This window comes from Sander lucioperca, chromosome 4 (assembly GCF_008315115.2).
Source record: "Sander lucioperca isolate FBNREF2018 chromosome 4, SLUC_FBN_1.2, whole genome shotgun sequence".
NCBI classification, from domain to species: domain Eukaryota; kingdom Metazoa; phylum Chordata; class Actinopteri; order Perciformes; family Percidae; genus Sander; species Sander lucioperca.
Genome location: NC_050176.1, coordinates 20,249,036 through 20,273,119, shown reverse-complemented (window position 1 = coordinate 20,273,119; position 24,084 = coordinate 20,249,036). Strand labels below are relative to the sequence as shown.

General features: G+C 40.1%; 1 protein-coding gene across 18 annotated transcripts in view; it reads left to right on the top strand.

Moving 5' to 3' along the window:
- Positions 1-24,084, top strand: part of sorbs2a (sorbin and SH3 domain containing 2a) — a 67,608-nt gene that overhangs the window by 23,649 nt on the left and 19,875 nt on the right. For 11 of the 18 annotated variants that reach the window (XM_036000952.1, XM_036000951.1, XM_036000953.1 and 8 more), the window contains 9 exons: positions 11,915-11,970; positions 12,992-13,081; positions 15,247-15,273; positions 15,414-15,538; positions 15,800-16,459; positions 17,198-17,611; positions 19,639-19,759; positions 20,420-20,595; positions 23,402-23,468. In XM_036000952.1, the coding sequence (XP_035856845.1) occupies positions 11,961-11,970; positions 12,992-13,081; positions 15,247-15,273; positions 15,414-15,538; positions 15,800-16,459; positions 17,198-17,611; positions 19,639-19,759; positions 20,420-20,595; positions 23,402-23,468 (1,690 nt within the window). In that variant the 5' untranslated portion in view covers positions 11,915-11,960. The remainder of the gene's footprint in view (positions 1-11,914; positions 11,971-12,991; positions 13,082-15,246; positions 15,274-15,413; positions 15,539-15,799; positions 16,460-17,197; positions 17,612-19,638; positions 19,760-20,419; positions 20,596-23,401; positions 23,469-24,084) is intronic. The other 7 variants (XM_036000958.1, XM_036000957.1, XM_036000960.1 and 4 more) reach the window with 6 other exon arrangements.

The following is a 24,084-nucleotide window of genomic DNA, read 5'->3' as shown; positions in this document are numbered from 1 at the left end:
GTGTCAAGTAAAACGGTGGTTGCTACCGCTGTCACCTCAGAAATAGCATCAGCAAATAACTTAGATTACAGCTTTGTGGATAGAAAAGTTGTATACATCAACCCTAGATGGATTAATTTAGAACATGAATTAAATTAAAAGTGACTTTTTTTCAAGGAAAAATGAAATGTATACAACAGAAATTCACACGTTCAACTAAATCTTACATTTTTGTGTTTTGATAGACTAAATGTGGAGAAAAAGTCGTGATTTGATCCCCAAAAACTTCCTGTCCTCTTTCCCTTTACCTCTTACCTTCCATTTATTTGGCCCCGGAATCGTATTTTCTTCCCTCTGTCCCTTTTACATACTTCCATCTCTTGTTACACCCTTTTTCATGGTCTCTTCTTTCCCACTCAACAAAAGCCATGCTCCAATCCCTCCATTAGGCCAGTCTCAGAGGTGTTGTGGAATGTCACCTTGACCCTTGGGTACACAGTAAGGGGTGGTTCCCAGCCTCTATTCGTAGCACTGGTTCGCTTGGTTCCCTTTCTGCCCGACCTGACATACAGGGAGGCACTTTGTCTGTTCCCTGTATTGGCACAGGGCACTCAATTTTTCCATGGTAAATGTGACATTGTTAATACACAAATAATGATTAATTCCAGTCCCACTAAAGCCTTATTTGTTTGCATAACTACAGCGCTCCCGTAAAACCTTTTGGTTAGACATAAGCTACATTATTTGGGACAGAGATGGCTTGATTGCTTATTGATTATTGATCTGTATAACCTGTGATGTGGGTCTGGAAAGTAGTTACTCTGTTGGAGAGAGACCAAAATAATTCAGGTTTGGCACATTTATTTATTTATTTATTCATATATCTACAATAAAGTACAGAATGTTTTGAGGTATGTGTCCTACAAATCCGGGAGCTTACCAGAGCTGTACAGAAATACTATTATTTCATTTTCAGCGGCTTGAAAAAATTTAATTCCCTTGTTACTGTCACTCTGTTTTGCCCTCCGTATTCTCATTCCTTCCTTATACTGGGTATTTGTTTAAACCTGATGTATAAAAGGACAAAAATATTCAAAAATTGCATTGACAGAATGACTGCAAACACAAGACTCTTGAATTACAGTCTCATGTGAATGTGTGATGCTCTCAGTAAACGGGCATCTTTCTTTCTCCGTCTGAAATGAAAACTACCTTTTAAAGATGACTAGGTATTTATACAAATATTTGAGAATATTTTGACTCATACTTATCATTAGTTGCAGTATTGCCCGTTCTCATTAACATCAACAAAGCTGTGTCAGTGGAAAGAGGTTTTTGCTGCTACAATAATTGCAGTGTTGTTCAATGGCCATCATGGAAATAGAAGCATTACAGAAGCCAAACAAAGAGTCTCAACATTTTGAATGTCTTGCATAGCGACTGAGATGTTATAACTCACAAACCTACGATGACTTAATTTAAACATATAAACTGTCATCTCTCTGAGATACTTCCTGTGTATCCAGTTGTGATGGTGAAGTTTATCATTTCTCTTTAACCACCTGGTGAATTGTAGGAATAAAAAATGTAAAATGACAATATTTCCTCATGCCTTTCACCCAGAGGACATAAATATTCCTCCGATGGATTTTCACGATGATCCGGACCACCTTAGAGGGTAAAAGGTCCTGCCTAATAGTAAATATAGCATCGCTGCTAATCAAGTTTCTCTTATCTTCATGCTCGACACTTAACACTGGTACCTGGGGAATCCAGACTATGTATGGGGGGAATGTAATCTTAGCCGCAGCTGATGGCCATTCTGCTTTAGTGTACCCCTTGCGTCAAATGACTATTTTCAAAATGTTTGTTTGTTTTCGTCATTAGATTTAGAAAATGTTATACAAAATAGCATACATAATCTTTAACAAACTGGGAAAATGTGCATGTAATTTACAGCTCATTCTTTCTCTAAGCTATCAAATCTGTTTACAAGATGGTTATATTGTTCTTCAGGCACCCATTCCTTTTTCTGTTGAGCTGCATTTTGCACAGAACTAATTTCCTCACTAGAGTGATTAATAATAAGCAGTGTTTACCTCCTTTATTCTCTAGATAGTAGTGTTTGTTTACTATCTGCAGCTAATTCCTGCATTCTCCTGAATATCTCTTCTCCATTAGGCCTCTCACAACACATTAGACAGGGCTCTTGAATGCCAGATAGTGCCACATTCAGTCAATATCTTAGGCCTTATGAATTGGTACCAGATTGGATTCAAATTGACGACTAAAAGACAATTCTTAAAATTATTCTGACTTTGTAAAGGGACTATCATTTAATTAAAGCATTCAGTTATGCTGGACTGGCTTATACTGTAGGGCAGTTAAATCAATTTTTGTCATGACAATTATTTCTCAAAGGTATGAACCTGTAGCCTAGAAATCTAGACGCACCCTAGCGGCAGCAAATGTAATTTTCAGCCAGGGTCAGTCTAGCAACTCTCTGTTGGCTTGCAAGCTGGAAAAAACAAACTCTGGCCGGGCCAATCACATCGTGTATAGATTCGGTGGGCGGGCTTATGGCTGCTGCTGCTGGCAAAAAGCGGTCTTTCGAATTGGCTTTGGCCGCGACTCTGGAAGACTTGGAGTTAACGTTTTCTTTGAGAAAAGAACAAAGAACGGCACTGAAGTAATTCTTAAAAAATGAAGATGTGTTCGGAGTTTTGCCGACCGGCTACGGCAAAAGTTTAATCTATCAACTAGCTCCGCTACCTTTTTCGTTGCTCTGATTGGTTATAGCGCTGTCTATTGCGTGCAGAGGGAATTTGAAAGACAACCGTTTATCCCGTCCCTCGGATTGAGCCCTGCCAATAGTGTGTTCCCAGACCCAACATCTTGATGTGGGTCTGGCTTGTCAGGCTAATGAACCTAATTTGGAAAACTCAAATTAAACAGCCGACCTATTCGGTGTCATCTCCAACCTCTTCGCTGTCTTTTATGACCTTCTCTATGCTATGCTACCTACTTACTGTAGATCCTTTAGTCACTCGCTTTAGGTGGTGGTTGTGGCATTTACGTACTTACCATGGATCCCACCGCCATCCCTCTAGCATTTTAGGAAATTACTTAATTTGTTGCTTTGATGGAGCCTGTGCTCACTATTTTGTGAGCAGTGTAAAATGTAGGGGTGTAAGAAAAAATCGATACACTTGAGTATCGCGATATTTTATTTAGCAATACTGTATTGATTTTCCAAAAACACAATATCGATAAAAAAAAATAAAATAAGTTTAGGTGCAAAAATATTCATGTAAGACAGTGGTTCACCTTTATGTTGTGTTTAAACCCCCTACTGCTAGATGGCTATGCTGAGACGCACCACTATTGTCCTTGCCTAACAGTGCCTAGCAGTGCCTGACTTTTTGCTAGAAGCCAACAATGTAACTATGGCTGAACTTTGGCGTACTTTAGCATATAAAAATTAGCTCACTAAGAACCTGTGAACCACAGTCCCAAACTGGCAGTTTGATTTTCTGTGTACTGAATTGTTTACTTAAAGTAAACGTCTTTGACTTTTATGCACATCATGTCTTTTTTTAATTAGTTTTTCTAAAAATATTTTTAAAAAATCCCAATATATCGCCTTACGCACAGTATCGAAATATGAAATATTGCAATATATTGAATCGTGACCCATGTATCGTGATACGTATCGTATCGCATGATTCTTGCCAGTACACAGCCCTAGTAAAATGTAGTGGTTTGGTTTATCGTCAACTGAGAGCATTACAGGAAAAACATCGCATTTTAAACTGAAAGTGTTTGGGATTCTGAGGTGACAAACAGTTGTCCCTTCACTACACCATGTGAAAAAGCTGAAGCCGTAAGTGGGGTCTGGCTATAACACTAAGTCAAAATGTCTAGTCAGGAAAAGCTTAAGCTTCATCTTCGTAATTGCTTTGGCATTCAGCACGATGTAACACCATGTCCCTCCATTTGCATATCCTGTCATTTCATTGTAACTCTGATATATATTACTCTGTTGTGATTGTCTCAGTTTGTAGCCTGGGGTTATATGGTGTTATAATCACTAGTCTTATCACGGAGCTCTACATGGAGTGTACACATCTTGCAGAGGAGGAGATAAAACAGTGGCAGGTCTAGAGTTGTTATGTACCGGCGATGCTGTGTCCCCAGACGACTTTAGCCAGACAGCTTACATGCTAATATTGGCTCCTTTCTGTTTTCACTCCGTTTTTGCTTCTTCAGACTTATTCCTTTTGGTAATCTCTCATCCTCTCTGCGATCTTTATCTTTTTCTGTGTGCTTCTCTTTTTTTTTTTTTTTTTTTTTTTTTTTTTTTTAATTTGCCATTTTTTTTCTATGCTTGTCCATCATATCTTTTTTTTCTATCTCTCTCTTCCTCCTCTGTGAACATCAGAGCAGTATACAGTGAATGCATCTTCTGTAAAGAAATGGTAAAATAACAAACCCACGAATTGTCACATCCAATTCATTCTTCTCCCCCCCCCCCCCATAGCCCCAACCCACAGTACCGGGCCCTGTGTTGCATAATTGCATTAGTGCTCTCAGGCCGATGGCTCTGCTCGTTAGTGGGGTTGTGATGCAATCTGCAGAACACACGGGCCTCTGTTGTTAGCCGTATGGGCAGTGAGTGGGCACGCAGGGTCAGTGTATTGACCTCCCCTATCCATTCATACAGCCAGAGGGGGGTCTGCTAATGAAAGGCAAGGTTGAACAAACAAGGCTGATAGGAGAGAGACTGTTGGACGTGGTTGTTGTTCAACTAGTGTCAGTAATGTGGTGGTAGAACAGTAACAGGGAGCTGATATATTATTCCTTATAAAATGGCCCGCATCGCAGGAAGTAGCTTTGCATTTGTGAGAAAGAGATGGTTTAAAACTGTGCATGAAGGCTTATTTGATTTGAACTATTAGTTCTTCACTAAGCTGTCAGAAAAGATGTGTTTCTCATGTTGTAGTAATGCATTACACATATGTATAGTATTGGTTTGGATTTAAACCATGGTTTGGCTAAATACTCACCGTCTTTCTGACTGGCTGGAGAGCGTGGCCTAAACTGTTGAGTAGTCAGGGTTATTTGCTGTTCTAAATTCAAATGCAGGCTACAAAGTTCCACGTAACCATGGCAGTATGCTGAAACAATACTGCAGCAACTCAATCATAAGAAAGCTAACTTTTATTTTCATAACCTTTCGCAAAACATGTCCAAAACAATCATCCAAAAATGTGGGAATGTTCTTGTTTAACATTTTTGACAAGTGGCCATTGTATAAGCAGGATAATCATTCTGATGTGTGCATTGAAGGATTTTAACACTGAAACCAAGAAGTAGCCTCAGCAAGGATTTTGACACCTGCCTCCGTGTTGTTTAAGTCCTTAAAAACACCTTGACGTGGATTAGAACTGAATTTCAAATTCTCACATTTTTATCACATTTTTTGAGCTGAATGATGAGCCCATCATGGTGGAAATTAGTTTTCTTGTTGACCTTTCCAGGGTAGGAATCGGTGTGACTTTTTTTGGGCCTTTATGCCAAGGTAGACGAAACGAAACCGAGAAAATAACTTGGTTTAATTGATTTTCTTGCTTGTATGGAAATACAGATTCAGATGCTGAAATGGTCCTACATTGCCTCGCTTGTATGCAATATCAACCTTCGCTCTTTCTGAAGTTACTACAGCTTTGAGAAAAATCAGAATAGCCTCATTATTTATTAATGTATCGAGATGAAAAGGTCCACTGCGCCATAAAGCTACACTCCAGTAGGTTGGTTGGCTGTCGAGCCAATATTATTTTATTAACTTGTCCCAAAGGAGGTTTGGGAATGGGGGACAACAAGTGACAAGTTGTCTTTCTTGCTCTACTGCTACTGCAGGGTTTACAAAAAGTATCAAGTTTCTTCTGCTTGTAGTGGCTTAAGTAAAGCATTATTTTCATCAAGACTGTCAGCGTTCGATGATTCCCTTTGATCCAAACTTAAAAATGTTAAAAATAAATTACATTCATATTCTTGAATGTAATTTACTTTAAGTTCACTGTTGAACATAATCAAACGGCTAAAGTATTAGTGATCATTCTTCTGTACTGTGGTATTAATGCACTGAATAATATACTGTTAAAATGTTAACTTGTTTTACTTGTTTGGCTGATGTCGAACACAAATACTTGAGTACTAGAGATACCTGAAGCTGTGAAATACAATGTTCACTTAAAGCACAATTTCTTGTATAGCTAGACTCCTATTTTGATTCCCAAGCCTTTTTTTCTTACCACAACCCTGCACTCTTAACATTTTTACCACAAAAATGCAACACTAAAATAACTTGGCTCCAATTCGTCAATTCTGACGAATTCTGCCTTTTTTTGGAGGGGACATTCTTTTTGTCAGTTTGGTTTCAGGCTAGCTATGTCTTGACTGAGATTTATGTTAGATCTCCCGGGACATTCTGTTGCTTTGTTTAAGAGGTATTTGTTTTCTCTTTATATAATCAAATTGAATGTTTCGCATTGATATTGCACCTAGTTTATTAAAACTTCTGGCATCGTATGTATTATTAAGCTTTCAACAGCTGATAATCTTGGTTTATAGAACAGCTGAACAGAAAATGTCTATCTGATGACTTTTGGGTCCGGTCTTTAAATAGATTTGCTAAGGAGCTTAATCTGTTGACATCCTCTAAGTATGTCTCAGTCTGAGTGACCACTTCAGGGTCGAGACCTTTGAGGCCATAGTCGGCTTATCTCCAGTGATTGTTCACTCTCTCCTGCTATCCTCACACACGCACACACGCACACACACACACACACGCACACACACACACACACACACACACACACACACACACACACACACACACACACACACACACACACACACAATTATCTTTAAAAGCTCTGTTAACATGCCATTCTGAAATTAAATTCATTAAATGGAAACATGGCATTTTTTTTCATGGCAGGATGGTGAGGCATTTGTTTTTAGACACTTGTTTTGTCTATTGACTAATGGCATCCTGGCCAGTGCTCTTTGAGGACATTGTTTGTGTTTTTCTTTCCTTCCTTTTGTGTTTCCATTACACTGTCTGGGTTACATTTTTCTTCATGTTGTTTTTTTTCAGGACATTCCTTTTAGGAGAAAGGCCTAGCCAAATGACCCTTCTTTTGTTAATAAGGCCAAAGATAGTGATTCATGTAATTTTATGATATGCTTGAACCTCATTCTCTAGTGACATTGCTTAAGTTCTGCTTTGTCATAGGCTAAGTGCTGTCTACACACTGATTTTATGAGATCGTTGAAATAGCCCACACAGAGACATATTACTCCTTGTACTCATACTCATGCAACGTAGCTTATGTCTTTAATATTGAATTTGTGTCTACAAAAAATAAACAAACAAACAAGTGTCTTGTCGAGGTCAACTATATTAAAACTCTCCCGGTGTGGAAAATTCCCATGTTGTTGAGGGGAGCAAAATGGCCATTCCATTATAAAAACAGTTTCTGGTGATGAGCTCAAATCAATGGTAATGTTCTTCTAAAAATGAAACAATGGAGGACGATCTTCCTGCCGTAGTTACCACAGTGTCTTATGTTTCAAAAGGTTTCAAAGCTCAGAACCTTTTAGTCCACAGATATGAACCCAATGTGTCCCAGTAGGTCACTCAGCAGACTAATGAGACTTGACGGGCTTGTGGTGTTGGACATCACTGCTTTCTGTGTATAGCTCTTGGGTATTTGCAGTCCCACAGCTATTACACTCAGTAATTATACACACACTCGTCTCCAGAGCGGCCTACCAATGCCTAAATTACAGTCGGTGGATAAACCACGGCAAAGTGAGAAAACAAAATGACTAGAAAGAAACTTAACACACCAGCAAAACTAGGACAAGAATGTATAACAACTCTTTGGAAATTAAGGTCTCTTGTTTGTTATCCATTTATTTTGCGCATAATGATCCATCACAGGTTTTAGAGAGAGCTGCACATTTTGCAATTTAAAAGCTTAAAAAGGTCTGAACAGAGAGTGAGAGTTGTTGGAGGTGTAGATCCTGGCGGGTTTCCTTCAAGTGTCCAGCCATAACATTACACCATGGCCACAGCTGCTGTGTCGCCGCTGATCTGTCCCCAAGAAACATGATCCTGTTTATAATCTGACCATCATTTGGACGGCGACTGCCCGCGACGCCAGACACATGATTTACCCTAGTGCGTGCGTGCGTGCGTGCGTGTGTGTGTGTGTGTGTGTGTGTGTGTGTGTGTGTGTTTTTCAGAGATAGATTTACGAGGATACTGTATGAGGGTGAGGGTTAGGTCTTCAGGGGCTAAACGTATCCCACGGTACATGGCTTCATGTAGTCCCACAAGTTGTAATATTTCCTCCTCACCAGCGCTAACTGTGTTAGGAAACCCTCACATGGTGGCAACAGTGTAGTTGTATGTGGGTAAATTTGATGATTATTAACAACTTAATATAAGAGGATGATATACGGATATGCAGTACTATCAAGTTACACTTGTTGCCGAATAGCTCTTGTTGTAATTGTAATGTAAAGATTTGCTAAAAAGACAGATTGAATTCATCGTGTTTTGCCTGAGAGAAATTGTCCTGAAGGTACTCATGTCACTGCTTTGGCAAAACGAAAGCCTACAACATAATTGATGGCAAATGACACACACGACCCCTTTATTAAAAAAAAAGCTAGCTAGGTAAGTGTTTGCTACTAATGTGAACCAATGTTCCTAAGGCATTGTCCCTCAAGGTATTGTGTCAGCATGGAGACAAAGTGACGTGACATACATTACGGCCCTTTTTATGTTCTAATTATAGGCCCCTTTATACTGGATTTATGAGGCAGATACTGATATAGATATCTGGGAGTTTAAAAAAAATCCAATAATATATCAGCCCATATCTATGATTTTTACATAAAAACATAACATACAACCCTCTTTATACACATGCCTTAGATTTTTTTTTTAAAGTTTCATGACCATATCAAATGGTTAACATCAAATGTTTTTTTTCTTTCTTTTTTTAAGAAAGCCCTTAAATTATTCTCTTTTATTCTATTTAAGTTAATCTGAGATAACCATTCTTTATTTTTCCTTATATTTTATTATTGATTTTTTTATATTATATATATATATAAATATAATATATATGAATATATTATATTCAGTTATGCACAGCTTTCTATGCCCACCCAGCCCCCACCCTCCACCCTATGATGCTCAAAGCAAACACACACAAAAAAGGATATCTGTATACACACACACACACACACACACACACACACACACATACATACATATACTAATACATAAACATATACGTACCATACACACATACATACCTGCACATGCATCTAAAAATTAAGTAAAGGGGAAAAAAGAAATGAAAAAAAAGTTTATATACATACATGTACACATACATACACACACATGCACATACACACACAGACTTTTAACAGTAGGTCTTATCATATTGCAATTTACACTGTAGTGCCTGGCCTCAGACAAGACATGCATTGAGACATTGACATTTTACAACAGGACATTTTACAGTTGAAATGTATACCTGTCATTTCTCTCTGGTGGACAATCTGCCTAGCCGCATTATTGGTTTAGCTAGTTCTAATGCTAATGAGAAACATTGTCCTGATGTACTGTAGTTTTAAACTGTTTTTATTAATTGTGTGGGAATGTAGAGATGCCACGGAATATGTTATAATGAGAATATTTACTATGAGTCTTAATCAGTTGTTATAATGGGAAAGTGATCTCAGAAAAGACTGCTCTCATATCTGGATGCCTGTACAATTTTCAGCGTGGTCAAATACATGTCAATGTTATGCCATCCATCTAGTGCCACTCATCACCAGAGCCAACGCGAAGTCAGTTTACACATTCATGTCAGAATATGGTCACATACCTTTACCAAAATAAGCCCCAGTCAATGATAGCCAAGTAAAGTGAGATTGACAAGTAAAGTGATGATTGGACTTTATTTGTCAATGTGCAATGAGGCCCAGAGTTGTCAAGTGTTGAAGGAGCTGGGACAAATGCTAAAAAGTATTCAACATGAGTTCAAGCACAAACAGCAATCAGTATGTGCTCTCATCATTACATAGCTTTTTGTGTCTAGGGGAGATCCCTACTCACAGGTATACAAACACATATTTTTTGTAGTGTCACGATATTTGTACATGTTACCTACTTGGTGGCCCAGCCACAACATATGTGCATTTTACTCCTATGTGCTGAACAGATAAACAAAATAAATAGAATTAAAAAGAGCATTCTGATTAATTCGGGTGTGCAAACTCCTCTCAGGTTATTAGGATACTAAAAGTCATAATGTTTCAGAAGAGTTAAAGAGTTCTGGAGCCATCTACACTAACATTTAAACAACAGCTACTGTACATCACAATGCCAAAACTTCACAACAATATCTACATTTGTGTAAGGCAAAGTTAGCCTTGTGAGTGTCACAGTAATTTACATACCAGACATGTATGATCCCTACTGCAGCCACTGTAGGCCGTCACTTGTAATATCTGTCATACACACTAAGTCCCATGATGACACACGTGCATGTTTTTACGCAGCGATGCAACAGTCTGTGTTGCGCCTTTGGCTTTTGATGTGCGCCCTCTTTATATCAATCATGAACCCTACTGGAACAGTTCCAAGAAAATGTCTCCATATAGCAAGAAGCAGGCATCATCACTTATGGGTACAGTTAAGTAAAAATGGCATCATTTATCATGTACGTTATTTATGTTTCATCTATGTGCTATAGAGCATTCGCTAAGGTCATGAAGTAAGTCAGTTGGAGGAATTTATGTTCCCACATTTGGATTCCATGGGTTTAGGCCTTGGCTTTAACATCTTTTTGAACATGACAGGCAGTATGTGTTGATTTCATTTAAACGTTTACCTTTTTTGTACAGTGCTGCATAGTAATGGAAGTAAACTTGACAGATCTTTTTTAGCTGCATCAAATCACAAACAGTTGAAGTATATTTCTGTTTACCTTGATAACACTTGTGTATAAAACAAGACATACATTTTACATTTGAGATGTCCATTCAATATTCTTTGTCTTGTTTTTAAAGCAGTTAATCAGAAATAGTCTCATAATCCTTCTGAGGCATTCCTAATCATCTGGATCAGTATCTGTTTATATCTATACCACATTATCCATGTATCAATTTTCTAGCCCTCCTAATCTATTCAGGGTGGCTGGGGAGCCTATTCCAGCACACTTTGGCATCCCCTTATATTGACAGTTAATCACAGGTCTGTCCCATCTTAGCCTGGTATTCAGACTGAATTGCCATTTCAGTTGACTTTATAGTAATCAGTGCACAAATCAGAGATTCAGGTGCCTGGAAATTCAAAAGTGCAGTTCATCCCTAGGTTTGTCACTTTTCATGTCCAGGAAGTCTTGAAGCCTTCAGTCCAGGTTTTCTCAAGATTAGAAAAATGAAATGTGTGAGTTAAAATCGAGCTGACGCGCAGTCAATTGCAGTATGTCAGCACGCGGCATTCCTACTCCTAAACATCGTTAATATCTCCAGACTTTTCCTGCACAGAGATGTTGGCTCTTTAAGTAGTGTGATTTGAATCAAAGTGAACCTAATGCCCGAGTGGGCAGTAGGAAACTGGCGTATTTCCAAAATAAATGCTTATATTTGAGATTTTGATCCAAAACAGTTTACACAGAAAAATGAGGTTGGCTTATAGTTGCAATAACTCAATTATTTATTTTAGCAGTCTCAGGAAGATCAGTTTGTAAATGCAAATCCCTTTGCTCTGTTTTTAGAGGCTCAGTCAGCTGGTCTAGAAGACATTTCTTTGTCTGAAATACTTTGTTTTGTTTTACAGGAAAGTGTGTCCCCCTGCAGTGGACCAGTAAGAAGTTCTCTTCAATATGAATACAGGTATTCAAACCAAACACTGTATGCGATTGTTGGGGAATCATCCATCCAGTCCATGTCCATTATTTCTGTTTGGCAAAGCTGATTAATTATGTTTAAATCATTTTTGCCATCTATCTTGTATTTCCTGTATCACAAAGTAACTGAACATACAACTATTGTTCACATTTGATACCTTACAATAAAAAATCAATATATTTCCACATTTCAGACCACATAGATATTTTAAAAGCTGCTATGTGTGCTAGTTTTGCTCTACTACAGGCATAAGTCTATAATTCTAACCTTGACCCTGCTTCACCACTTTGGGGATTGTCCATTTTGGGCCTGGTTTATTGTGACTGAAAGCATCAATAAGTATAGTAAGCCTGTTGCTTTTAACCACTGTGACGTATCCCTCCCTCAATACATTCCCAAAGCTTTGTCCTAAAATTGGCAGTCATCCCGAGCTAAAGTGTGTATTGCAGCTGGAGAACCAATGACAAATAATCCCTCTTTCAGCCTTCTCCACACACCAGCACTCTGTGTGGCTGCCAGTGGTAGCTTGACTCATCTTGATTTTTTTGCCTGTGTTTACAATATAGACAACACAAAAATAGCTTTGTCAGTGAAGATAATCAATAAAACTACCACAATTAGACCACAGTTTGACATACAGATTTTAAACTACCTGTATTGTAACGGCTTAAATTGTAAAGAACCGATCTAAGCATTTGCTACGGAAGTGCTGCTTTTCTCAACATTATCTGTGTAGTGTAAACTAATGCAATACAAGGTCTTCAAACTTGTACTTTACAATTACATTTTGCAATTGTGCTGTACACCAGCTTCATCACATACTGTATCCTGAGCTCATGCAGTAAAAATCAGGCTCTTTAAATGCATGTACTTTGCCTCATGCTTATTTGCGTTATGTTTCTGCCTGGACGCATTGGTGTGTGTTTATTGTTTTATATGCATGTGCATGTGTGTGTGTGCTGCTGCTTCTGCCTCTGTGATCACCTGCCTGGCTGTGACTTCTCAGATAGCGGAGGATGCTCTCGCAAAAGTGTGGCCTTGTCACTCATGCTCTCTCCCATGAAGAGGGTCCAGAGCTCACCAAATCTAGGCTCAGGTACTAACACTCAAAACACACTACAAATTAACACTTTTGAATCAGACTTTTTAGTTACATAAGTAGCTAAAATACAGGCCACTCCAGGTATTGACTGAACTAAACTCTCGAAGCATGAGGTAAGTCTTTAAAAAGTGGCTTGTTGTTTTTCAAAAGCAGGTTTGGCCTTCAACAATATGATATGGCTTGAGCATATTTGAAATGCTTTCATGCTGCCTCCGTATGCTTAAGCAATGTTTGGACTGTGGGATGCTATTTTTTATTTTTTTTTTTTTCCGAATAAGTTCATCGTATAATCATTTTATTTCCTTTTGTTTAGTTTCTCCCGTCTTGGGCTTGTTTTTGCTTCCTAAATCAGTGATAAATTATACTGTACCTACCTGTTGTTGAATCTTCCTTCCTTTTGACATGCTCCCATATGTCATGCTCTCACACTGCTCCATGCCATCTCCCTGTCTTTATGGGTAGATTATTCTACTCTTCCGATCTAAGTCCAAGTCTAAGTTTTCTACTTCTCCTTTTCCTCTGTCAGCAATGAGTGGTTAGACATGGCACAGCTCCCTTGACCCTGAGCTCTTGCACAATGTGGAAATGTTCTTGGACGGTCTTGTGTTTTGACTAAAATGGCACCACTCTGCTTAATTCTTCCTGATTGTTTTCCATTTCATATAAGCAACTTACAGTAGATCTTCTGTATGTATAAACCACTTCACTGTAAAACCGTTGCCTATTTCTTTTCACACATAATTTGAAATTACAGTTCAAGTCAAGATTAATAACGAAGAAAACAAAGGCTGGGCTACATGTATAACTGGTCGTTTCAAGCTGTATATTCCTTTACTGTGCTGAAAAAACAGTGTTTGTGCCTGGACCTTGTCAGCATCTAGGTTAACGGCTGCACCTATGTTGGCATTCTAGCACTGTCAGCTTATTTTTAACAAAAATAGGGCACTGTCTGAAAGCTGATGTCAGATATATAAGGTTTAAGAGCATGGTAGGACTGATCAAAGCACCACTCAGGGTGTTAGGATCCTATGCCTAGCCACTAGAGCATTATTATGAAGGAGACATGTAGGCGTCAGCTTCTGACTGACCCTCAGCCTTGGCAGGGGTGTATAGTACACTCACCATTTCTGTTTAGCATACTGTTATACTTGGAGTCTACACTCCAAAATATGCAATGCTGGTCCCTCCAAAAAACAGAAAGTACCCTACAGGATTGTTCCAACTGTATACGAGGGAATGGACGTTAAGGAGCCAGTTCAGTTTTGTGTGCTGTGGAGTAAACCATCTCAGCTTGAGCCATCTGCACTCGTAAAACTAGCTGTTTTTCATTGCAGTGAGCTGGCTAACATAACCAGCCATGTGGAATTAATCGACAGAGACATACATATTCGTAATCAGAAAAATGATGAAGTATGAAGTAGTGATAAGTTTGCTCGACCCATAGAGCCACAATAGCCACATTTATTGGAAATATGCCAGGTTGAAATTAAAGCTTGGCTCCTTGCACAGTGGTCATTCTGCTGTGTAGTTTTTAAAATTATGTTCAATAATGGGGCTCACATTAGTGTGCTCTGGAGGATTTTCCCTTTATTAGTCTTGGGAGTGAATTGGTCTATCAAGTACTCTTCTCCACCTCTTCTCTTTCTACTGTAAACAGTCTGTACTCATAAACATAAAAAGCAACCTTCTGAGGAAAGCCCGCTCTCATACAAATACTCTATTGATATATCTTTGACTGAAACTGGTAATGCTGTGTGAGTTTTGACTTTAGAAATCTGTAATGTCTGTGGCAACATTTTAAACCCTTAATCCTAACCAATTTTTAGTTTGCCCTGTGAATTTGTGTAGTTTTCCGTCTTCGAAAGATGACGGGAACAGCGGGTGAAATTGTGTATCTCATCAGGATAAGTCATGCAAGCCTGATGTTTCTGTGGTTTGCTTTTTCCTCTTCAGTTTGTGTCTTTTCAGAGCTCCGTCTACTCCCTTAGCCCTACCAGCGAGTTTCTCTTTCTCACACTAAACATTCTCAAGCGTTTTGTGAGATGATAACTACTTTAGAAATAACCCTATACACTAGTATTGACAATTGTTGTAGTGATGAATGTGACCATGCATCCACTCGTGTCACTTATTGTTGCTGTGTCTTCTCTGTTCCCCAGGGAATGATTCTCACTCATCGGACTTGGGTAAGTCTCTGTTCCTTGTGGTGAATTGGAGTTGAGACTCTTTGGAAAAAAATGAACTAGGAAACGCCCCATAGGAGCCCAGCAAACTTAAAGAAAACACTGCTGTGTGTGATGTTAATGTCATTAACTTCATCTTTTAGATTCTTGGAGGTCACACAGTGCAACAGAAGGCTTTAAAAATGGAGACGCCAGCAGCTCATCTCTTGCTGCCAAAGGCTTTCGCAGTGTCAAACCCAACCTACAGGACAAAAAGTCACCAACACAGGTAAAATGTCTCACACGTCACACTGACAGATGTTTGCATTTGTGTGTGTTTTTTAATGCTATTTATAGTTTAATCAAAACATTGATCTGTGTGAAAAGTGTATTCTACTATTCTATTTTAATTTAAACAGAACCATGCAGTATTTCTAAGTATGTTTTTCAGAACAACTTGATGATTTGTACCAAGCTTTGCACTGATGATTTTTCTTTGTTGTTGTTGTTTGAACTTACATTGGTTGTTGCTTTCTAATTGCCCAATAAGGATATCAATCACGTGCCATTGCCACCCCCCAGGAGAGAGAGTTTTCACTTCTCACCCACAGGCACTAATCCGCCAGACTACAGCTCCCTTGTTGCCCTGGCTAATGATTTTAGCCCTGGATCGCTAACACTCACGCAGAATGAGAAAGCAGTTTTGAAAGAGTCATACACTGTTAGTAGCACATCTTCTTACTCTTACTCAGAGACCAATGCAAACTCAGTCCAACAGGCACACCAGTCCACTGTCCTGAATGACATTAGCAACTGTAGTGCACCTGCCACCACTAATACACAGGTCCAGGAGCGTAAGGTGTCTTCCCTCAAACTAACCCCTGTCACCGTCCCTGACCCCCCGGCTCACTGCAACTCTTTCCTTGACCCCCAACCTAAGACCCAGACCACAGGTTCCCCTCCACCTACTTCCCCGCCTCCACAAAAGGGTCCCACTTTGTCTCAGCCCCTGACACAGGCAGCCTCTGTCCTTGTCCACTTGGGCCCCGAGAATCTGAAACATCCAGACCATCAGCCTTCAAACAGCACAGCAGGGCTCAAGGTCCCAAATCGAGCCCCAAATCAAACCCAAAGTCCAGCTCCATCCCAGGCGGAGATATTGAAGGCTCCTCCTGCAGTTCCACCAAGACCATCTCCTGCAGAACTGTTGGTACATAACTGACTACATACTGTAACAGCAGAACAAAAGAAAGCAATTAGTTCGCTGGGTTTTTGTCTTGGTGACATCAAGAGTGATGAAAGGGTAACACACAGTCTGCATCACATCATGTGATGCCAATACACACTCTCAACGCGCGATACAAACAGAAGAAGTAGTCAAGATACTGTAGCCGGGATAATCCAAATTCAGAGGCCAAAAGTGAGAAATCTGCTGCTTATGCATACACACACTGGGCAGTCAGTGACAGTGGTGTTCCTTGAAGCCACTAGTGTTTGACCTTACATACAAAAACAAGAAGCGCAGGTGTTTTTTTGCATGTCATATGTTGCTTGTGTGTGTTTCCCCTTAGTTTTTTAGTATTGGTGCTGCCATCCAACCAACCAAACTAATTGTGGTTCTACATACGTAGGTCTGAACTCATACTGTGTGCGTAATAACCAACTGTTAAATTTATTTTATACCACTGTTACTGTCTGTATACTGTATTTGCTGCCTTCCACAGAGTTTGAACTAACAGAGCCTCTTCAATTCACAGCATTAATCATGTTTCAGAAGATGATGCTGCAGCCTCATGCCACTTCAGTGTGGTTTCACAGCAGCATTTCACCTTCTGTTAGGCTCACGTGTTACTTCCACACATCCTTTGTGACAACGTGGCTAATGAGTGGTATCACTAAGCACTCCTTTCCTCCTTTTCCAATCAACTCCCTCTCCCTCCAACACCAGGGGCCTCCCTCCCCTGACCCCACAGCACGGCACTCCCCCTATCGCTGCCACAGCTCAGAATCACTCGACTACCTGTCAGGCCTAATGCCCAAGGCTCTGTCACCCGCCCCGTATTTTCCTAGTGGAGCTGGTACAGTCAGCAGGCCGAGCTTTACCACAGTCAGCAGTGCGGGCATTGGTGGCTGCGTGTCACCCTCGGCTTCCCCTGTGACGGTGTCCGCTCTCAGCCACTACTCGTCATCCACGGCGGGTCTGCTGGAAGAGCTGCAGATCTGTAGCCTGGACTCACCTGGCGCCTCACCCACGCCATCGCCCACCCTCAGCCATGCCTCTACCTACACAACCACTGCTGGCCCTGACGATGTGCTAACAACCTTTGTGGCCTCCACTGCTGCAGCAGCCTCTGTCACTAACGTAATTATCCCAACAAGTCACTGCTGTAACACACATCATTACCAAAAGCAAATGGTTCCCTCCCTACCCCTCACTCATTTGGATGGCTGAACCAAACTTTCACAAAATGTGCTATTGCTACCGATTTTTTACATTTCACTAACCTTCAACTACAACGTAATGTTCCCTTATCATGTTAATGTGTCTGCTCTCATGAGAACTCTATTTCTATGTGCTTGTCTATGTTTTTCTGTTATGTCTTTTTTGCAATCGAATGCATTCATATTGTCTCTTAAGGCCAGTCCATATCAGAAATTCACAACGAGACAAAACCATTTTAAGAGAAGTTGTAGCAGGGTGAAGTTGGAAGCTGTCGGCTGCTGGTTTTATAATGTAAGCTACGTTAGGACTGTAGTTATGTTTCCTGTCAGCTCATTATATTGCAGTGGGGATAGACTTAAGGGACCCTGCTACAGAATGGTACATCTTTATGACATACATTTCCATGTGCACCTTGTCTTCCCAGTTCTAATAACAACTGATAATGAGACCTGCCATTTTCTTAGGGCTACATTATTCAGTCTGACATTGGTAACTTGTTAGCCAAGCAGTTAGCTTGGTGCCTATCATCATGTCAATCAAAGTTGCATTGCATTGTCACTGTTTACTCCAAGCCTTGTGGCTTGCATCCACCATCAGTGCAGTCAGGTGAGAAATATCTTCACTGCATCGTGGTGTTCTACTGTACCACAGATACCATTCCCAACCTTCGTTCCACCTACAAAGGTGCTGATGGCTCGGATGCTTCTCTAACCAAGAAGTGATAATGGCCAGCTTCAAACCCTTGGTAAACCCTTGGTTTGAATTGGTTAGCTGTGGCATTATAATCACAGTATCAGCGGTAGGGATTTGCTCACTGTAATTAAATGATCCATGTTGCTCTATGCCCAAGTACTGAACAAGGAAGAAGTTAGAAAGAGGACTAAAACTGTCTACACAGGAGGCTTAGCATGAACAGCACGTTACCAGAGCAGCAGCTTCAGTGCTCCCTCTGTGTCTACACAGGATGTGTTCAGGCACATTATTGAGTGTAGGTCACCCGTGTTTTGGCAGTGCTTAAGCACAACACACACTGTATTGATGTGAGTGAAACGGAAGAAAATTGACTTGAAGTATCAAAATCTGCTTTGGCTCGCAGTTACGCACATACAGTGCGAGTAAAACGTAAGTTGTTACACTGCCTGTGCAGACAGCTGGATTGTTTAAAATAGAAGCGTATCTGTTTTGTCAGATTAGATGGATGACTGAAAAACACGTCTGACACGCCTTCAGTGTAGAAACACTGGCAGTAAGTGTTGTCAACACAGTGTTTGTGTGTTGCTTTAATATGAATTTACTGCATTGGGATTTGTTGCGAGTTAGTCATTGGTTTTAGAGCGATCATGAATCTTTGATTGATACACACTGGCCTTAAAATAAAAGTACTGTGTTTTTATCCTTTGTCAGATGAGAATACATGTTCCTAAGTCACGATGAATGGGAGCGCATTCTTCAGAAGAGCATCCCATTGTAATTGTATTGTGTCTGTTGTCTTGTGTGTCACAACTAATTTATGATGAAATGTATGTGAATCTGAGTTTTGTAATCTGAGTTTTGCTTACTGTTACTGTTTCAATCTCTTCTGTCTGTTTTGAGGTTAAGTGATTCCATAAGTGCCCCTTCCCCTCACTAACTGTTCTTACATTGTACAGTCCCTTCAGATTCAGCAAATACTGAATCACATCAGCCCAATAGTTGTCTGCATATACATTCATTTCCATAATAGGTTCCTCTACCCCTTTAAAAAGTTTTATAGCAATATGATAACTAATAATGGCTTTACAAAACTATATATATATATATATATATATATATATGCACTTGTTATCTAATGTTGTAGGGCAGAACAGCAACATTCCCCACTATAAATGGAAATGTGTACATTTTGCTGCCATTTGTGATCGGTAGTGACTGATGATCTCTGTTTCTGGCTTGTGGATCACTCCTAGGGCCAGGTCCTCTCTCACGCTATGAATGGAAGTGCTCCACAGAGGCCTCTCTCTCCTCCATCCTATCCTCCTCCCCCCACCTCACTCCACACTGGGTTCCAGAGACAGAGCAGGAGTTCAGGTGAGTCACAGGTCTTTGTCCCTTTGGACATCACATATTTTCATAGCAATTCTTTTAAAAATATCACTGCTCACTATATGACATGGGGAAATTATCCACATGCATGATTAGGGAAGTCATTATGCTTTGTCAAGTACAAGTGCTTGACAAGTACTATTTCACTACATATTTAATTCAGAATGGCCTGCTCTGTCAAGAACAATTGCAAACATGCAAAAAAACACAATACCTCCAAATAAATTGTATATCGTATTAATATAGCCTGCTCTGAAATAGTTGAAGTGCTAAGAATCTCGAAAACTGTAAATCTTGTAAAGGACCCATAAAGGGATCTTTGTGAATTGTTGTCCTAATCAGTATCCATATTAATTAAATAGTTAATGGTAAATGTATGTGTTACAAGCCCAGGATACGATATGTGTATACCTATTAGTAGAAGATAGAACCATTTAGCTGCGGAGCACAGTATGAAATTAGTACAACAGAGATAAAGACAGTGGTTGTTCTTGTACTGCTCAATCTGGAGGCATACAAAAAAGTAATTAATGTTAGGATGATTCAGTGATTGCTTGTTCAGCTGGTGTTGGTGCCCGAACTTGGCTTTCTATTTGATTACGATATGTATTTGATTTCTATTTTCTCTCCTCTCTTTGAATCCAGAGGGCAGCGAGTCAGTTACCAGAGAGTCTGTGGCGTTGGGCCACACTAGCAGCAGCAGCACTGTGCCCATCGCCCGCTTCTCAGAAGAAGAGAAAAAGGTGTCCGTTATTAAAGCCCCTCATTATGAAGGCATCGGCCCCGTGGACGACTCTGGCATCCCTATCGCCATCCGTACGGTGAGGTCAAACGTACACAGGGCTAAACACATTGGTGTGCACCAGGCATACATTAGGTACTGTAGTGTTGCACAGGAATGTCGGAGAGACCCATTTCCGTTGTCTTGATATGCGATCAGGCTCACGAGAGAGGATTACTTTGAGCTGTCAGCAGCTTTTGACCCCATGTTAAAATCTCTCTCTCTCTCTCTCTCTCTCTCTCTCTCTCTCTCTCTCTCTCTCTCTCTCTCTCTCTCTCTCTCTCTCTCACCATCTATCTATTTTACTCTCCCTCTGTGTGCTAGTTATAAAGATGAGCTCAGTGAAGGTCTTTGCTTTAGCAAGGTCATCACTGCTTACTTGTCTAAGTGCATGTCTGTGTGTTATCTCTGTTAAGGCTTTTCTCATATTAACACTTCACTCAGTTATCTATTTCTTGAAGAGCGGCCTTTAAAGGAGGACATGTTCAACCATAGAATGAGTGAGCCATAGAAAGCCACAGGAAGAATTTGAGACAGGCAATAAAAGCAAGGAAAAAAGGTGAAAAGAGAAAAAAAAGAAGCTGGATAAAAGAAAAACAGATGCTCCTTGTTGTGAGCAGACAAACATTTTTGTGGGCACTTTATTTGGTAACCATGGAGAGTGGAGTGGTAATTGGTCCGTCTCTTGGCCGTGCCAATGCTACATGCTCGGTCACACACACTACTTCACTGTGGAGCCAAACTGCCTCTTCTCTGACCAGAGTCCAGACACGGTGTTTAGCGCTACTGAATAAAGGGAGGATTAAGTCTCTCAGCCATTTGATAGCACTTTTTTGAAGTGGCTGTTAGATCTATACTGTATACACAAAGACACACATACCAGGGTTTCTCCTGGATTTTCCAGGCAGAGCACCAGGAGTTCCCACTTTGGAAATGTAGCGACATGGCTTCTGTATCCTCTATGCTGCGAAACCAAACCTGCTGACATTGATTTCTGAAAGCAGGCACAATCGCGCTTACATGCACACCCAAACTTGTACCAAAACAAACTGCAATATTAGTTTATCAAGTTTCTGATAGCACTGTTGAGTCTTTTTCTGGCTATGTTAGCTATACAGCATGTTTGGATATTGTGGCGATTTTTATAGTGAGTATTGTTTAAAAGCTGAAATAGCCACTGTACACACATGAAGATTATTTTCAATGATGATAAAGCATCCTGTTTCTTTCACTTCAGTGTTGTTAAGAAACTATAAAATAGCTAAAGAAATTGCAACATCTGTATTTCTCTGTAGTCCTAGTGAAACAGAAGTCTGAGAGTCTTTATCTTCTGTACTGTGACCTTTTTCCAAGCCAAACGGGATATGTAGATGAGGTAATAATTGCGAGAGGGACTGAAATCACCGCCAATAGGTTTGTTTGGATTGCTTAAAAGTGGGAATGGTCTAGAAAATATGAAGCAATTTGGAGCTGCATAGGACTGTAATGGCCGTTTTACAGTAGCGCAGCCAAGCTGGCTCACGCCATTGTGACGTCAAAATGACATAGATCTTGCCGGCGCGCCCGGATTTATAGCGCGCGAGCGCAGGTCACACACCACTCTTTTTTTTTTTTTTTTTTTTTTTTTTCAGCAGCGGAAAAGCGGAAACAGAAAGCATGAACAAGCTCCTGGGCAACCGGATGCCAGGACTCTCAGAGTGACTGCAAGTCTCTCTTGTAAACTTACTGGGTTAAGATGAGTTCTTTTATGGTGAATGAAAGGCTTGATCCGACGAAGTAGGTCATCGAATCAAATCGAAGCATTGACGGCAATGCTGCTGCCAGTTCTGCCGTTGTTTACTTTTTTCTTCTTCTTCTAGTCCGTAGAAAGAGCAAAGTTGGTAGCCTTTCCTCATTAGCGCCACCTCTGTTCAGGAGAAGACTATAACTAGTGTTGCGACCACCACGCGGGTATAAATAGTTACGGCGATTCAATGATGTCACATTTGCATGTGCCAGCTGGGCTGCGGCTACTGTATAATGCCCTTTAGCCTCCACCTACACCTCCCTCACCTGCGTTGATCAGGAGGAGGAGAAGGGAGAAATGTATAAATTAGACATCAACCACATTCTTTGGAAATGTTCTTTGCCAGCTGATATCCAAACACATTCTACAATGGCATGTCACTCTGCTAGCTACTACAACCCACGATCTAACACTCGTCGCCTCGTAGCTCGTCGCCCCAAATCACCTCTGATTGGATGCATTCATGTATACGTCCCCGAGTTCCAAGATGAGTCATCAAGATGTTTTCAATGTTGTACAGGAAGAGAAAGTAGAGAAGAGTAGAGAAGAATAAAATAATCTTTGCTACATACATATTTAATAAGAGATGAGGGAACAATTAACCCAGAGAGAGACACAGGGAAATGTATTTTTTAATTCACTTGGAAAATGTATTTTTCACATCACTGTATCTTCAATAGATTTCTTGGATGTGATTGTGACAAGCATGTCATTTACTTTTCAGACTTGTTTCTTGTTAAATGGTCTGATGCAATTGATTCCTGACACGATTATGTATGGTGTATAGGTAAAAAAGGAGATTTAGTCACCCTCAAGTCGTATGGAGAGTGTCTCAAACGATTAATCTTTATAAATAATGTATTCATGTCTCAGTATAAGTTAAATTATCTGTGAGTGAAATATGGATCTCTAGAAAGGCTGAGAGTGTGGCTTTTCTCTACTCAGTAAGTACTCTGTCCCATAAAACTGTGGGAACCCTTTTTACTTTCTAACTTCAGCTATCCAGATTCTGTTGCATTTCGCGGCACATAAATCTTGATGGTTGTTTCTCTCTCCACAGACGGTGGATAGGCCTAAGGATTGGTACAAAACTATGTTCAAGCAGATCCACAAGGTTCACAAAGCAGGTACGTCTGTACTGAATCACACTGAAAGGCAGGACTTTCCCATGATTTGAATGTGATTTGATCATCAGACATTATGAGAGGAATTGGCCATGCTTGCATGCTGTGCACGCCTGAATATGTGTGTATTTTCGTGTGTCTGCGCATGCCGTTTTTTTGTTAAACCAAAAGAGAAGAGAACCTCAGAGCCAGAACTCATTAGATGAGAGCAAGAGAATCTGTAGAGGAGGAGGAATTTGAGAGCAACCTCTAATAGACGCAGAGCTGTCCTGGGAAATATGCTGTAATTTTATGGGCTTGATGGTATCACATAGTCAGTTCCGAGCTTGTTTGTTATAAACTGCAAAAACATCTACAGGCCTGTGATTATCTTTTTGATGCATCTTAGAGAGTTCCCATGACTCTCTGAATATTCACATATTCTCAGTGAATTTATAAAGCAATTCTCCAGTCCGACCAAAGTCTGTCTTTTGTGTAACCCCCTGTAGACTTAAAGAGTCGAACAAATGTGCAGTTCCCTCGTTTGCAGAAACGTAGCAGCTTTGAATTCAGCCAGAATCAAATACTCATAGGTATGACAAAATATGGTTAATACACTGCTACTGTTAAAAAAAAATTA